The sequence below is a fragment of the Ovis aries genome, chromosome X (assembly GCF_016772045.2).
Source record: "Ovis aries strain OAR_USU_Benz2616 breed Rambouillet chromosome X, ARS-UI_Ramb_v3.0, whole genome shotgun sequence".
Classification (NCBI taxonomy): Eukaryota; Metazoa; Chordata; class Mammalia; order Artiodactyla; family Bovidae; genus Ovis; species Ovis aries.
Window position 1 is genome coordinate 101,350,641 of NC_056080.1, and position 17,088 is coordinate 101,367,728.

Below are 17,088 nucleotides of genomic sequence, written 5' to 3' on the forward strand. Positions count from 1 at the left end.
GCGTGGCACACAGAATGCTGGCATGTGTCCCTTGCTTACATAGTAAGGCATCGAGTTCCAGACAGTGAAAGGGAGTAAGAGGCAAATCTTGTAGATTCCGTCCACACTGAGTACAGTGAACTGATGCTGTGGGTAATGAGAACTGGCTATTGAAAGGACGGTTTTGGTATCTAAAGGTCAGGGTTTGAACGCTGCCATGTGCTTCCTGGGCCATCCACACTGTTGGCCCTACCTTTGTCTTATGTTCATCATTGCTCAGTGGGACTCCTTCCGCTAAGGAAATCTTCAGTTGATGAAGACAGACTCCTCAGGAAGGGTATCTACTAAGGAGGTAGCCCTTCACCTTCATATTCTCAGTAGACTGGGATTACATGTTCATTTGTATGGCCATTGATTCACACATATATTCACAGTTTTTCAGTGTCACTGCTAGCTCAGTACCAGGTAGGAGCTAAAGAGAGGAGTAAGACTCATTTCTTCCTTTGATGGGGCTCCAAGTCTAGCTGAGTGACTAACTCTACTATGTATGCTGCAGATTGAAATTAGTGCTATGATAGAAGTACAATCCAGTTAATAATCAGAGAGAGAAGTGATTCATCTGGACAGGGGTAATAAGGGAAAGAAAGCTTCCTGGAAGAAGTGCCATGTAAGTTGAAGCCTGAAAGAGAGGAAAAAAAGAGATACCGTCCCAAGTGGAGGGAACAGCATGAAGAAAGACATGGGAACTTCGAAGCACTTGCCACTCTCAGAAAATGATAAATGGGGTGGTATGACCACAGTATATGGTACTTGGGGAAATATATGGGCAGTTGAAACTGGAAAGCAAGACAAGATGCGTTGAAGAAGCTCGTGAATGCCCATGCTACGGAACTAGGACTTTACCCACATGCAGTAGGGAGCCATCATCGGATTTTGAGAAGAGAGAAATGCGATTCAATAGGTGATTGAGGAAAAGGGCATTTGTCTTATTTCTGTCACAGAATAGAACATATTCTTTCTTCCTGGACAGCAGTGGGCCGTTGGAGAGCAGTGGACATCTTGACTAGCTAGGGCACTGAGGAGTGTGGCGGGAGGGGAGAAAGCAGGGGGAGAGAGGCTGAGGGGAAGAGGAGAAATGGTCACTGCCCAAACACTGAGGAGGGAGGACTTCCCTGGCGGTCCAGTGGTTAAGTCTCCGTGCTTCCACTGCAGGGGGACATGGGTTCTATCCCTGGTCGGGGAACTAAGATCCCACATGCCAAGCAGCTCAGCCAAAACCCCCCACACAGACGCAGGAAGTGGTACCTTTGTGAATGGTGGTGTACTGAGAGTCCAGACCCAAAGATGGGCAGGGAGGAGGGAGCCAGGATGACAATGTGTTCTTCCAAGTAAGTTGACAGGAAAATCGGCTCAGTTCCCCAAATCCCATTAATGATGAGGGGGGCACTTCACAACTGGAGAGTTTTTAGGGAACAGCTTCAGATAAAACAACTTAGAGAGGCTTTTCATCTTTCCTTTATGAGGACACTTGCCTCCTGTTGATTTCTGGCCTGTAATGTTCCTACACCCAGGCTGAGTGTTTTCAGGGACTTGAGCCATTTTGACCCATTGGCTATTATCCTAGTAACTTTCCTTTGCTGTTGGATATTGTAAGCAGTTTAGTTCTCAGGTACATTTTTTGTAAGATCCACCATAGCTGATTAAAAACGGAAGAGTACCAGATTTGGGGTTTTCCCATTCAAATCTGTCTAAAGCCCTATGTCAAATACTATCAAAGAGTTTTTTATTAAGCATCTTGAAGCACGGGTTCCAAGGGACTATAAGGGCATTCCCTCACTCCTAACCACCCCCTCAGCAATTTGATTTGGCTACAAAAAGTGACATTTTGTATCTTCCTTCTACATCTTCAAAGCCCAATGATGCATACCTCAGTAGCTGCATCATGTTCGAAATTTATTTCATAAACAGAGCTCTGTGACTCTAAACCATTAAGTTTTTTAAAGTAATGAGGACAGAGTATATTTATTCCTTCATTGATGTTTTTAAAAATGCATTTTCAGCTTAACATTTGTGTGACTCACAAGAGTAAATGTAAGTTTCCTGCGGTTGTATATAAATTTCTCTTAAAATAGCTTCAGATTAAAATTCTTCACAAAAATTGCCCTCTTCCTTCACTCCCAATTGAGGAGCCATATTTGCGATTCTAAGGTAGTGCTTAAATATCCATTTAAATTTTTTTGGACAACGTGAATTTCAAAGCATACCTTTTGGGGGTGGGTGTTTTGGTATCAGGTATATTCACACACTCACTCCTCTATAAAGTAAAATGCCAGAGGAACGCTGCATTCACACTCCCCTTAGAAACTAGGATGTACCCATGAATGCCATTATCTTTTGGCTTCTATAGTTTTTTAATCATGGTGAATTTTAACCATTATGTATACAATTCACAGGCATTATTTACGCTTGTAATGTGTGCAACCATTGCTACTATTGCCAAAATTTGCCTATTCTGCCTAGTTATATTTATAGAAATGGAATCATATACTGTGTGGTATTTAGTGGCGGGCTTCTTTCAGTTAGTGTCAGGTTTTTAAGGTTCATATAATCTTGTAGCAGGCAGCAGTACTTCATCCCTTTCTATGGCTGAATAATATTCCATCGTATGGACAGACCACATTTTCTTTATCTGTTAATCGATGGATAGACATTTGGGTTTCTTCCACCTCCTGGCTGCTGTGAATAATCTGCTACAAACATTGGTATACAGGTATCTGGTATCTAGTACAAGTGGTTAATGCATCAGGGATGATAAGAATATAGCATTTCCAAGACCATCTTGAGTTGGAACTCTGGAGACACCTTCTAATGAAGCTTTGTACACGTGTTTGCTGATAGCTCTGCCACAATATAACACACAGTTCCAACGACAGGGCTTCATCTCACTCACTCTCCAAAGGCTAATCAGTATTGGGTGAATCCACATCAGCTCCCACCCTCTTCTCAATTCACTACTGTATGGTTTTGGCCCAACCCGATCGAAAGTTCTCTCAAAAATCTTCCATTACCTTCTTGTTGACACGTTGAGTAGCTTCTTCTCAGTCCTTACTTTCCTTGACCTTTCTATAACGTTCTACTGTGCTTCTCCTCCTCTCTTTAAAGTGTTCTCCTCACTTGCCTTCTTGAAGCCTGTTTTATTCATCTTCTCCCCTGGCCCTGGCTGAATCATGTCTCTGTCACCAGCTTCTCATATTCAAATATGGCTTCCTGTGGAGCCCTTAGGCAGCCTCAGGTGGGAAGGGTCTGAATCTCTGAGAGTAATAGTTATGACACTCCTGTGGAAGGTGGTGATCATTCTCAGGCTGGTGGAGGAAAGCCAGCACTCACACCACCCATCCACACTGTCAGTTTCCAGGATGAAGTTGTTCTGTTTCGGGGAATATGACTTGACTCACGATGTACCTAAACAAGTATAGCATTGGCCCACATCATAAGATTCTACAGCAAAATGACAGTTTCCAAATGTATTACATGATGTTCTTCTTTGTTCCTTTCTCAGTGGCTGGACACAAAAGTGAGACCTAGTTAGTGGCTGAATCCCCTAGACACCATTTTGTATTAGACACTAAGCTTTCTGAGTCTCATTTAAGGGCAATTACTGTGGCATTCCTCTCCTGACAAGGAAGTTGTCATCGCAAAAGTTACTTTAAGTCATTAATCAGGAATATGTGGTCAGAATAGCCCAGCTTTGATAGTATACAAAGCCTAGGTGACCCAAGTGTCCCATGGTGCTCTTAAAACCATTATACAGCAGTGAAGAGTGGGAGTGAACACCTGATTCTGAGGATCTGGGACATAACCTGCAGGTCCTAGTAAACGGGAAATACTTTATGAAATCTTAACTGAATTTGCAAATAACCCAGCCTTTTGCTCCATCATACAGCCTTGTGTGTCCCAGTATAAAATAGTGTGCTTTTCCCTCTAAATCCCTGGGAAGAAGCATGCCATGGCCTCATGTCCCCACAGCCCACCGCACTGTAACCTGAAGGTACACCCAGCCCAGACTGAGAAACAGAGGCTATAGGAAGAGAGGCCATGCCTATACTAGTGGTAAAATCCACTGCATTCTTTCAACATCCTAGCAGTGTACCTAAGGGTATTTGTAGGCTGGAATTAGCTGTAGGAAATGAAGTGCGCATCTCATTGCCCCAGCCCTCTTCCAGGATCGGTGACTGGATTGTTCCCAGAATTTGCAGTCACTTAGTTGGCGAAATTGGCAGCTCACTTATTTGTCACGAAGGCACGTTGTGAAATGGACCCTAAAAGGAGTCCCATTAGACCAATTAAAACCAGAGGCCTCAAGTGTGCCATTTCCCTCGTCTGATCTATGAAGAAGAAAATCTCCGACTCACTCCCGGAGACCTGAGGTTCATTAACAAAGTCATTTTCCTCTGCTTTCAAGTCTTAAGTAGTCATTTCACACCTGAAAGTTCACAAAGGTGGTGGTGGGGGGCGTTGATGTGGCAGGAAGGAAGGTTGTATTGAGGGGAGGACAAAGAAAACCAAGATCAATTAGGGATTCAGAAGCCAATGGCCCAAAGGCTTCTGTGGGAAGGGGCAGCAGAGTGTGCAATGGTACAGTTTCTAGTGATTTCCCCAATTTCAGCCTCGGGGGCCTACCAAGCAGTGCACTGCTGGTTTCACATACTCATGTCCCAGGGCCCGACCATACACAGCAGATACAAAACACGGGGAGAGCAGTGTTGCTCTGTTGCCATATTAGGGCCTGGCTTGAAGCCTTCTGCGGGTGAAGACTTGGCAAGGAAGACACCCCCTGTTCAGCTCAGCAGCAGCATTTGCTCCCCTGGTATTGCAATGACAGCTCTTCTCTTGGGCTGCCCCTGTGAAGTCCACCAGCTGGGGTGGGTGAGGCCCCTCTAGCAGTGCCTTGCCCTGCTTGATGCCCATGCCACCAGAGGGTGAGCATTTGAATCTTCTTATATGTTCAAGACCCCATTGGCTCTGTAAGGGCCCAAAGGCTTGTCTCACTGGCTGACAGATTTTCCTTGGTTGCCTGTGCACGCCTGCTTGATGTACCTCAGTAACTTCTCTCCTAGGGCTTGGTGTTTATGGCCTTTAGGAGATGTCAGCATTTAAAGAAAATAAAAACAGTCCAGCATGGATTTATTTCTTGCCAGGGTCTCTTATCCACCATTAAACCAGCTTAAGAAGAAAGAGGATTCAGAATTTGGTAGTTGGTGAACATCACTAGGAAGGCTCACACCCCAGGAAAAGCAACTGATTGCATCTACCTGCTTCTAGGTGCTCTGGTGGGGCAGCCATCCTGGCTGCTGTGGGTAGAGGAATGATGGCGGCCTGAGCAGACTATGCTCCTCACTGGGCCCCAAGAGCCTTGGAATCAGAGAGAAATAAAACTAGAAGGAAATTTAGAGTTCATCTAGTCCAGTACCTTGATTTAGCAAAATGGGGTGACTGAGGCCCAGGAGAGGTGACTTGCCAAAGGTGAAATAGTAACTCAGTGACTGAGCCAGGCCTGGAACCCAGGGCTTCAGACTCCCAGGATGGAGGCATCTTTCTTAGGAACTCCCCTAGGAGATTCTGAATAACTAAGAATGGGGTTGTTGGTGGTATTGTTGAGTTGTTTCTGACTCTTTGTGACCCCATGGACCACAGGCTTCCCTGTCCTTCATCATCTCCCAGAGTTTGCTCAAACTCATGTCCATTAAATCGGTGATGCCATCCAACCATCTCATCTTCTGTTGTCCCCTTCACCTCCTCCTTTCAATCTTTCCCAGCATCAGGGTTTTTTCCCAATGAGTCAGCTCTCCACATCAGGTGGCCAAAATATTGGAGCTTCAGCTTTAGCATCAGTCCTTCCAATATTCAGGGTTGTACCCCAGAATAAGTGCTTCGTCCAATGCAGAAAACTTTTTCCACACAAAGCTCAGGCCTAAATGACTGATGATAATTTAAAGAGATTATCTAATCTGCAACACAAAGGACATAAGAACAAAATGAGAGTCATGGCTGAGTGTGTAATGAGTACAGATTGTTTGGTCTAACCCTCTGGGTGTAGTTAAACTGATGACAAATAGAAACAGATTTTTGAATTTAGCATGAAAATCTCCTTGCTGGCCCCAAAGGTTCTCACTGACATTCAACTGCAAGACAGAAACAATTTATGTACATTTTACACTATGTACCTAACCAAACATCACTGATAAACATAAAAATATGAGTGATTTAAGAGTATGGTTTGTGGTGATCCCCATAATGCATCTGGCATGTAGCAAAATGAGATGGTCTTGGTTTGGTGTAGATTTAGCTTCTTCATAGGGTTTTGAAATTTTTTTTTTTAATATTTGCTACTGGCAGATCCCCAGATACTGTTCCCACAGGCTTCTTGTTTTTCCCAAGACAAGATGTCTGACAAGTCTCTCCCACCCACTTAGGGCTGTCCTCCAAACTGTTAACAATGATCTTTCTGAAAAACACAAAACATATTGTGTGGATTCCTTACTTAAAAACCTGCAGTGCCTCCCTATTGCCCACAGAATAAAGTCTTATCTTTCTAATCTGTCAAGATCTGGCCTTTATTTTCCTATCCTTCCTGCCTTACCCTTTATCATCCATCAAGCAACACATGCACAAACACACACCCCCTACAACAATGAGCACTCAACATTGCTTCCCTCCATAGAGGCTACTGGTTCGCACTGAGTGTGCCCTCTCAGCATTCTCAGGTATTGATGATTTGACTCTAGCGGAACCCTCTGCCTGAAATGGGAAATCTCATTCAGCCCTGCCACAGTCCACCCATGCTTCATGGCACAGTTATAACCCAATTGTCCAAAGGAACCTTCCAGTAAGCTTTTATTAATTTTTCTCTCTCCCTTCTTTGTTTTTAAAATTTATATTTGGGCCATGCTGGGTCTTCATTGCAGTACACAGGCTTTCTCGAGTTGTGGTGCAACCGCACTGTGGCATGTCGGATCTTAGTTTCTTGACCCAAGGTCAAACCTGCACCTCCGGCATTGGAAGGCGGATTTTTTTTTTTTTTTGGCAGTATAATTGCTTTACAATGTTGTGTTAGTTTCTGCTGTACAACAACGTGAATTAGACATCCCCTTCCTTTTGAACCTCCTTCCCAACCCCCATCCCACCCCCTAGATCATCACAGAGCACCAGCTTTCCCACTACCTACCTATTTTATACATGGTAGTCAGTGCTACGGGCTTCCCTGGTGGCTCTCTCTCAATATGTCCCACCCTCCCCTTCTCCACCCCATGGCTACATGCCTGTTCTCTCTGTCTGCATCTCTATTCCTGCCCTGCAAATAGGTTCATTGGTACCATTTTTCTAGATTTCACATGTTTGCATCAATATGTGGTATTTTTCTCTTTCTGACTTACTTCACTCTGTATGACAGACTCTAGGACCATCCACATCACTACAAATGACCCAGTTTCATTCCTTTTTATGGCTGAGTAATACTTCATTGTATATATGTACCATATCTTCTTTATCCACTCATCTGTCAATGGACATCTAGGTTGGGAAGGCTGATTCTTACCCACTAGACAAGGGAAGTCCCTTCTCTCCTTTCTAACCCGCTGGTGTTTCATTTTTGCCTTTATCTGAACCCTTTCCACTTTCTGCCAAGTGTCTTGTTGGTTTGTCTATTGGTCTGTAATCCCACCATAGTGTGGATTCCTGAAGGCAAACATTAAGTAAGTCTTTCTCCAATCTTCTAGCTCAATGCTTGGGACATAGTAGGCTGCCATTAAGTTTGTTGAATTAAATTGGATTATATTTCCCCTGTCCAGGAATGTCCGTGCTTATCTTAACCAAATCTCTATTTCCTCTGTGTCCCATAGTGCTTCCTTGTCATGCTAAGCTGTCCTCTTCATCTCTATTCTTCATGATGGTGGCCCAGGCTCAGAATGTATCTTTGCTGGAACCCCCATCAGTATCAGCCACAGGAGCCTGACTATAGGACTGAGTGATAAAGCTTTGCTGCTGCTGGGTGGGAAGCCTCAGGAAACCCATAGCCACAGTGTAGGAAGCACAGAAAGGTATTATTCTGAATATTCCTAGGATCATTTGGAGGTAGGAGACTTGGCCCAGCTTTGTGCCAGGTGTGTGTCTGATGGCCTTGGCCATCATTGCTGATTGCTTCAGGAAAATAGAGCTGATATAAAAACCATTTGGGGTCCCAGAACCTAAAGCTCTTTTCAGTAGTTCACAAAGCTTAAGAAGGCTACTTAGTCAACTGTGTGATCAGTTGTATGCGGAAACGTTGACTTCTCTCATGTGCTTTTTCCTATTGATGTATAGTTGATTTACAATGTTCTGTTTCTGCTGTATAGCGAAGTGATTCAGTTATACACGTAGTTTTTTAATATTTTCCATTATGGTTTATCACCAGATATTGACTACAGTTCCCTGTGCTATATAGTAGGACCTTGTTGTTTATCCATTTTATATGTAGTAGTTTGTATCTGCTAATCCCAAACTCCCATCCTTCCCCTGCCCCTCCTCCTCCTTGTCAACCACAAGTCTGCTCCTTACGTCTGTGAGTCTGTTTCTGTTTCATAGATAAGTTCATTTGTGTCATATTTTAGACTCCACACACATAAGTGATATCATATGGCATTTGTATTTCTCTTTCTGACTTCACTTAGTATGATAATCTCTAGATCCATCCATATTGCTACAAATGGCATTACTTCATTCTTTTTTATGGCTGAGTGATAGTCCACATATATGTGTGTGTATATATATACACACACCAGATATTTATTCATTCATCTGTGGATGAACATTTACGTTCCTTCCAAATCTTGGCATCTGTAAATAATGATGCTGTGAACACTGAGGTGCATGTATCTTTTTGAATTATAGTTTTGTTCAGATATACACCCAGAAGTAGAATTGATGGACATCATATGTCAACTCTATTTTTAGTTTTCTGGGATACCCTCCATAATATTTTCCATAATGGCTGCAGCAACTTACATTGCCACCAACAGTGTAGGAGGGTTCCTTTTTCTCCACACCCTCTCCAGTATTTGTTATTTGTAGGGTTTCTAATGATAGCCATTTTGACTGGTGTGAGGTGATATCTCATTGTGGTTTTGATTTGCATTTTTCTAATAATTAGTGATGTTGAGCATCTTTTTATTGCCTGTTGGCCACCTGTATGTCTTCTTTGGAGAAATGTCAATTTAGATCTTAGGCCCATAAGACTTAAGTTGGGTTGTTAGGGTTTTTGTTATTGTTGTGTTGTATGAACTGTTTGTTTTGGAAATTAAGCCATTGTTGGTCACATCATTTGCAAATATTTTCTCCCAGTCTGTAAGTTGTCTTTTTGCTTCATTTATTTCATCTGGTTTTTAGTTCTCATTGGCAGGATATTTTCACTAAATGAGGTTTGGTTTTGTTTTGTTTTCAAGAAGGAACCCATTACTACTTAATCACTGCAGTATATTTGGTATATAAAATTTTGCAATTTGTGTATGGTATAGCTCCATGTGAGGTTCAGAGTTAGCCCTGTGTTCAAAGAACACTTCTGCCACTTGCCAGCTGTGTAAATATGGGCAAAAAAGTAACCTGAGCTTGAGCTTCCTCATCAGTAAAATGGGAATTATAATACCTATTTCATAACATTGCTGAGAGTGTTTCATTACATGAGATCATGTATATAAAGGATAGTTAGCACAGTGCCTGGCACACAATGAGGACTCAATAATTGGTAGTCATTTTTATAATTTCAAAACATAGATCCTAGCTATAGACATAACAAAAGATGTATTGGGTGGTACAAAGATGAGAAACTGCTGGATTTAACATAATTCCTGGGTGTACCATAACTGCTATAGTAGACAAAAGTGTGTAGTGTTCATGGATTATTTGAAGAGCAAGATAAATAGTAGGGGAACTGAGTGGTCACAGTAGTAGATGTTGTTTGTTTAATCCTGATGTTGGGCAAGGGGAATATCCGGAAAAGGAATTTGAAAGCACTGCTGAGAAGGCTCTCATTCACGTCAGTCCTAAAAATACTCCTCTTCATTTAAGTTGAGAAGTTGCCGTGAAACTCAAGGCTGGGCTTTCAGCAGACCCAGCCATATGTGTTCTCAAGGCTGGTGAAATCTGATCAGGCCCTAAGCCTGCACTGCCTTGCCGACTGACAGCTGACCTCCGCCTGCTCTGTGTGCCCTGTGCCATTCACCTTGCTGAGCCAGAGGTCTGATTTCCAAGCAAAGCATCGCTCTTTGTTCTTTTTCTCTTTGATTTTCTTTGTATCTAGTTATTTTGTGGGGAGAAGGAATGGAGATTAGTCTGCTGATTTGCTTTTCCCTCAGTAAGAGGGTTCGCGGGAAATTTTGATTTGAATTATTAACAAGGAAGAAGAAATACTTTCTCAGCTTCAGAAGAGCACAGTGTGGTCAGATTCTTATATATTGAAAGTTAGGACATCATTTCTTTGTACAGCAATGAAAAATAATTATAGTTCATAACAAAATAGAAAAATTATTTGTATTGAATATGGTAAGCAAAGGACTCAATGAAATCTGCATTCAGATTAATAGGAAAAACATCAATACCAAGTAGATAAGAAGGCAAAGGATATGAACTGTCCTTCATTGAGAAATATAATTAGTGAATAACAACAACAAAAAAGCGTTCATCTATACTAGTAATTGCACATGTGTGCTCAGTCATGTCCGACTCTTTGTGACCCCATGGACTGCACCCCACCAGGCTCCTCTGTCCAAGGGATTCTCCAGGCAAGAATACTGGATATGCCCTCCTCCAGGGGATCGTCCCAATCCAGGGAATGAACCCGCATCTGCGCCACCTGGGAAGCCCATACTAGTAATCAGATACATGCAAATTAAAGAAACTGTGAGATATCATCTTATACAGACTACAATATCTTTTTTTATTGAGACATAGTAAATTTGGTTCCCTCATCATTGCTAGTGGCATTATAAACTGCAATAGCCCTCTGGAAAGTAGCACTGCAGACTGTGTAATCAGACCCTTTGGCTTTGATCACCTTGACTTTGCTGTCTGCTCTCAGCAGTGCCAGCCTGTTAACAGCAGCCCTGGTCTTAGGCCCTGCTCTGCACACATCCTGGACCAGCTGAGTCCCCACACCTTCTTCCTGTGACTTACTGCATATTTCATCCGCTGTAAGAGGAGCTCTTCCTTCCTCTTCCTTCCTTCCTTCTGCAGAATCCCAGTCATTTCCTCTCTGCCTGTTGCTAAGCATCTCCATGTCCCCAAGAGATCTTTCTGGCTCCATTGCCCACAGGACAGTTGGCTGCTGAAGTTGCTCACATCACATCACCTTCACAAGATATTGAAAATAGAAACATTGGTGACCGAGTCTAGAAAAGCCAAAGGAAAAGATTTGCACTCTAAATCTGGAAGAGCAAATCTAAAAGAAACTGAGCCCTGGGCCAACCATCTTTAATTTCCTGATACACCACTATCAACTTAGATTTGCCTTCTGCGTGACTTTTGAGTTAGGCCAACCCCAGTACCCCAGTTTCTTTTCAGAATCATGAAGATATCTCATAAATGGTAGGCAGAGAGGGACTGTTACCCATAGGCCTCTCCTTAGTCTTAATTTACTTGCTGTCAGTTTAAATCCTATGCATATCATGTGCGTGTGTGTTGGCAGTCAGCAATGAAAAGGCCATATAGATAAAAGAAGAAATATTTCAGAAAAATAAAACTTTCAATGGCAAACTACCCTACTGTCAACTCTAAGGCAAGGCTCCCAGGGGTACAGGACACAGAAAAGGTACACTGGGGGTTCACCACATCCCCTCCCCCACCCACACACATACACATGAAAACACACATGTAGTTACCCACACGGCACAGCCTTACCAACCAGGAGACATGACAAGGGCGTGTGCACCCCAGGGTGTGGGTGGAGCCAAAGGCAGGAGGGGAGTGGCTAGCTCATGTGCGCCTTGTTGGTGTGCTCTCTGGTAGGAATACCACTAGCCCTCTTCCTTGGGTGGGCCCCAGCTCCACACCCGTGTTTTCTTCCCATCTCCCAGCGGCCTTCCTTTCGAGGAAAGGAAGAACTCAAAGCCGGGCTAGCCCAGCAGTCCAGACAAGTGCCTGGGCCATGAAGAGTGCATGCCTGAGGCCGTTGGTGAGCCTGCATTTAAAGTCTTTCTTCTCTTTTGGCAGAACTGGCTTATGATCTGGACGTGGACGATGCTCCTGGAAGCAAGCAACATGTGAATCAGAAGGACAATGAGATAGTTGCCTCTCACAACCTGGGGAATGGCCATCCTCCCCTGAAGCTTCTCACCAGCTTGGCAGTCTCTGTGCTGTGCTTTTTCCTCCTGGTGCACTGACTGCCAAGCTCACAGGATATGTGCTGCCCTTCAGCACCCTGTGGTCTCCCTCTATAAAGGGAACCACCTTTTTCTTTTTTTCCTATTTTTTTATCTTCTATACCTCCTTCAGCCATTAAGTAGAAAACTAACCCTGCGTTACGTTTTCGAAAATCACATGGCATCTCCATGAGGAGGGTAAATTTTAGTGGTAGTATAGATTGTCTTTTGCAATAAATCAAATTGTGCCAAATTATTTTCCTATGTTTGGCTGCTAGAACATGGTTGCCATGTCTTTCTCTCTGTCTTTCCCTTTGCATGGATTTCTTTGGAAAAAAAAAAAAATAAACACTCAAATAAAAATGCGTTGAGTCTTTTTTTAAGCCCTCGTACATGGTGACCATGCAGTGCTTTCCTCCTCCTCACTTAGCTTTCTATTCCATATGAGAAAATCCCCCTCCCTCCCTATCTTTTGGGTGAGTATCAGTCTTGGCCCCAAGCTCCAGCCAAAGCCAGTCCCTCCCAACACACACCCCATCCATAATCTCTGCTTAGAAATAGGTTAGAAGGAATTCCCTGATGGTCCAGTGGGTAAGACTCCATGTTCCTAATGCAGGGGGCCTGGGTTCGATCCCTGATCAATCAAGGAACTAGATCCCACATGCTGCAACTAAGACCCAGCACAGCCAAATAAATAATTTTTAAAAATAAATGGGTTAGAGTGTCTTGCCTGTGAAACTAAAGACACTTCAAAATACTCCCCCCATCTCTCTTTACAAATTTCTCTTTGCTGAAAATGTTTTGCCCAACTAGAAATCCTCTGGATGGATCATGTACACAATATTTTCCTTTCCCCCTACCCAGAGAGGGGTCCCCAAGGGTACAAAGGAGTACTTCCCCCAGCTTCCTTGCTCCCTGTCACTCTTCTCCAGGGGTTGCCACATGGCAAGGCTGGCAGTTGCCCTGGGTCAGGACATAGGGGTTGTTGTCAGGAGACCCAGGATTATAGGAAGCAACGCAGCTCTTGGCTTCATACGGGTTCCTTCAACAGTTGTTTTTTCCACAACTAGGCCTTGCATACCTGTTGGCTGTCAGGCACTCTACCAGCTGCAAGATGATAGAAAACCAAACAGATTGGATCCCGCTCTCATGGAGCTGAAGGTCTGGCACCAATACTGATTCCAATACCAACTTTCTGTCCATTGTAGGTCCAGTATTATCTCTGAAGACTGTGTTTCACACATACGCCATCCCAATAATGATGCTGATGCTGCTGTTTGAATGTTCTGCTGCCAAAGAACCTCAGGAATGACTGACTTGACATTGTTTCCAAGGCCTGGCTTATTGCCCATTTGCCAGAACAGGTCACCAGTCATTGTTGACTCTTTATAAGTGGGACTCAACTCCCACCTGAGGGCAAGGAGAAGCAAAGCTGAAGGATGAGGAGAGAGAGGGGCTGGGCACACAGCCAGAGTGTGAGCCAAGGTCAGGGAGGGGCTGAGACGTCCCCTTTGATTCTGGGAGGCAGTCCCAACCAGGAGCTCCCATTTCTGCAGGGTGACAGGAGGAAGGGGGGGGGTCATTTCTCACAACTTATGGGTCACCAACACACTTTCATCAGGGTCTCCTGAGGAGTACAAGTTCCTGGTAGCCATGTTCATCCTTTGCAGAAATTTTGCAAATACAAATTGGAAACTTCTGGTTTAGCATTTCCTTCACTTGGTTTTGGTCAAGGCTACAATCAGTGGTATTTGTTAGCATCTTTCAATGATTTGTAGTGGTTGGTAAAACTTGAACAGGCATTATCTTTTAAACATCATTATTTCTGTATTTGAGTAAGATTTATGAGAATCATTATTCTTTGATTCATGAAACCTAAATATTGCAAAAGTTCGTTCCTTGGACTCAAGAGTATGCCAGGCTACACTACCAGCAGACTAGAAGGCTTGAAAGCCCAGTTAGCACCTAATGGCAGTCCCTGTCACTTGACAGCAGGTTTTATTTAATGTGGCAAAAATGTGACCCTGAGATTGGGTTTTATGCCTGCAAACAGAAGGGTACCATCTTAAAGTCCTTTTCCTCCTCTCTAGGAGATGAAAAGGACTGATTTTGAACATCTTTCACATTCACTTCCTTAAGCATCTGCCTGCAATGCGGGAGACCTGGGTTCAATCCCTGGGTCGGGAAGATACCCTGGAGAAGGAAATGGCAACCCACTCCAGTATTCTTGCCTGGAGAATCCCATGGACGGAGGAGCCTGGAGGGCTACAGTCCACGGGGTCGCAAAGAGTTGGACACGACTGAACAACTTCACTTTCCCTCTTGTAAAATGGACAGTCCAGTTCAGATGTCCAGTTTCTTTGTTGCTCTGATTTTGTGGCATCGTTGGCCCCAAAAGGAAGTAAGTGCCAGCCCCTCTGCCCAATGATGGGATTATGCATGTGCTGTTGCCACGTGCCTCTCAAGACGTTGCCAGCTTCAGGTCATATTTGATACACTTCAGTTCCCAGAACATGACCCAAGCTGGGCAGCGTTTCTGTGATCTTGGTACACCATCACTACAGTCCATGCCCACTGAGTGATGACCAGCCAGCAGAAGGCTCTATATAAAGTCCAAGGTCTTCTGGCTTCAGCTAAATGGTCGGGATTAAAGTAACCACTCACACTTACAAAACATGGAAAATCTGCCATCTCCTATTGACATTTTACTTTTACTCAATGCTCTGTCTCTCTTAGCATTTTATCCATGCCTTTTCCTATTTCTCTGTATTTATTCTCCTAGTTCAGAATCTAGTTTCACAGCTAGTTGTTGGTAGCTTTATACCTTTAAAGTGTTTATCTTAGCCTTTGCTTTAAACATCCTACATGAATTCTGTTAAGATGACAATTTTGTCCTTAGACTAAGCCTGTGTACATGTGTGCTAAGTCGCTTCAGTCATGTCCAACTCTTTGTGATCCTATGGAGTGTAACCTGCTGGGCTCCTCTGTCCATGGGATTCTTTAGGCAAGAATACTGGAGAGGGTTGCCATGCCCTCCTCCAGGGAATCTTCCTGACCCAGGGATCGAACCCATATCTCTTACGTTTCCTGCATTGGCAGGTGGGTTCTTACCACTAGCACCACCTGGGAGGCCTTAGACTAGGCTCAGTAGTTGGAAAGTTGCACCATCTTCGGAGTTTTCAGGCCTCTTTCTCGTTGGATCCATGTGTGAACTTCCACCAGCTCAACTCTGGTATTTTGAACAAGGTTAAATCATGTAACAACATACTGAATCCCTAGGTTGAAAAGGGCCCATTAGTTCATCCCACAACCCATGTTTGATTAGCACCTAAGGCAGAGCTCTCACTAAGTTGCCAAAGCAGACTATTTGGTTGCTGGACACCTTTGATTTTTAGAAAGTTAATTTTTTTTTTCAAAAGAAATATACACAGGTGATCAAAATCTAATTGTACATCATCATGTAAAGTTTAAAAGATGACATTTGTCTCATGATTCCATACACCATAGAATTAAATATTTGATTGAAATCTTTGCACTTTTTTTTTTTGCTTTGTATGTATATATTCACCCACATGAGATTATAATGAATGTATAAGTCTATAATATGAATCAGTCTTTGATAGGTTGAACCTAAATCTGCCTGCCTGTAATTTCTACCCATTGTTCTTGGCTCTTCCATAATGACCAACATGAGAGTAAGACAATACCACTTTTCATACAGCTGTCTTTAATCATTTTCAATCAGTGACTCTTGCCTCTTCTGAGCTGGTTTCTTCAACTCATTTACCTGTTCCCTGCTCTAGTGGGTCAGTGGTCCTTTCATGCTGTTGTGCTGATAGCTGAGCTCAGGGTGCAGCTGGAGCCTGTGCAGAATGGAGCATGGGTTTTCAAGTTCCTACAGAGCCCAAGACCTCCACCTCCTTAGAATGCAGACACTCAAGAGGCCACGTCACATTCTTCATGAAGGATGGGCTTGTGGCCAACTGAAACCCCCAGGTGATTTTGCATGAATAGCTGCCAAGCCAGGTCTCTTCCATCCCATACTCGTGTAACTGATTTTTTTAAAACCAAATTCCAAGGGCCTTTGATTTTGCTTGTCTAGATATTGGGCCAGACAGTATACACTGTGTGTGAGAGACAGACAACAAGAACAGGGGGAGAAAATTTTCTTCTTGCCAAGGCCATACATTTTTGGAAGTCTTCTTTTGGAATGACTATTGAGCCAGTTTATGTACCATACAAGAAAATTAGCCTCATTTCTTTACAGTCACACCTTGTTTGGAACCAAAAATAATGTTCTGCAGCTTGATCACCCACTTCATTCACTACATTTGCTGCCAAGTAGCTTTTATCTGTTTCCAAAAATCAAATTTGCCTCCAAGAAACAAAGGGCCTCCCTGAGAAGATTCCAAAGAATATGCTATGGGATATGGAGGAGTTCTCCCCCAAAGAAAAGTTCTACAGTATTTGAGGACACTGTATGTCTTGGAAGGACACGGCATTAGTTTGAATATAAAAGGTCTGCTAGGTTTGCTAAGGAACTGACAAAATAAGCTCATCACTTTTTATTCATTTTTATATGTTTGGAAACATATATACTGGTTTTGAAAGTTTCACAGTAAAAATAGATGGAAAAGAACAACATGGCAGAATAGGAAGACACAGAATTCACCTCCTCCCAGCAAACACATCAAAAATACCTCTATATTTGGAGCAATCTCAC

The 17,088-nt window shown here is 43.3% G+C and overlaps 1 protein-coding gene across 1 annotated transcript in view; it reads left to right on the top strand.

Annotated features, from left to right (window-relative positions):
* GPC3 (glypican 3) overlaps positions 1–12,728 on the top strand; it is a 451,564-nt gene extending 438,836 nt beyond the window's left edge. Inside the window, exon 8 of the mRNA XM_015105024.4 lies at positions 12,217–12,728. Coding sequence (XP_014960510.2) covers positions 12,217–12,386 — 170 coding nt within the window. The 3' untranslated portion in view covers positions 12,387–12,728. The remainder of the gene's footprint in view (positions 1–12,216) is intronic.
* The last annotated feature ends 4,360 nt before the right edge of the window (positions 12,729–17,088 follow it).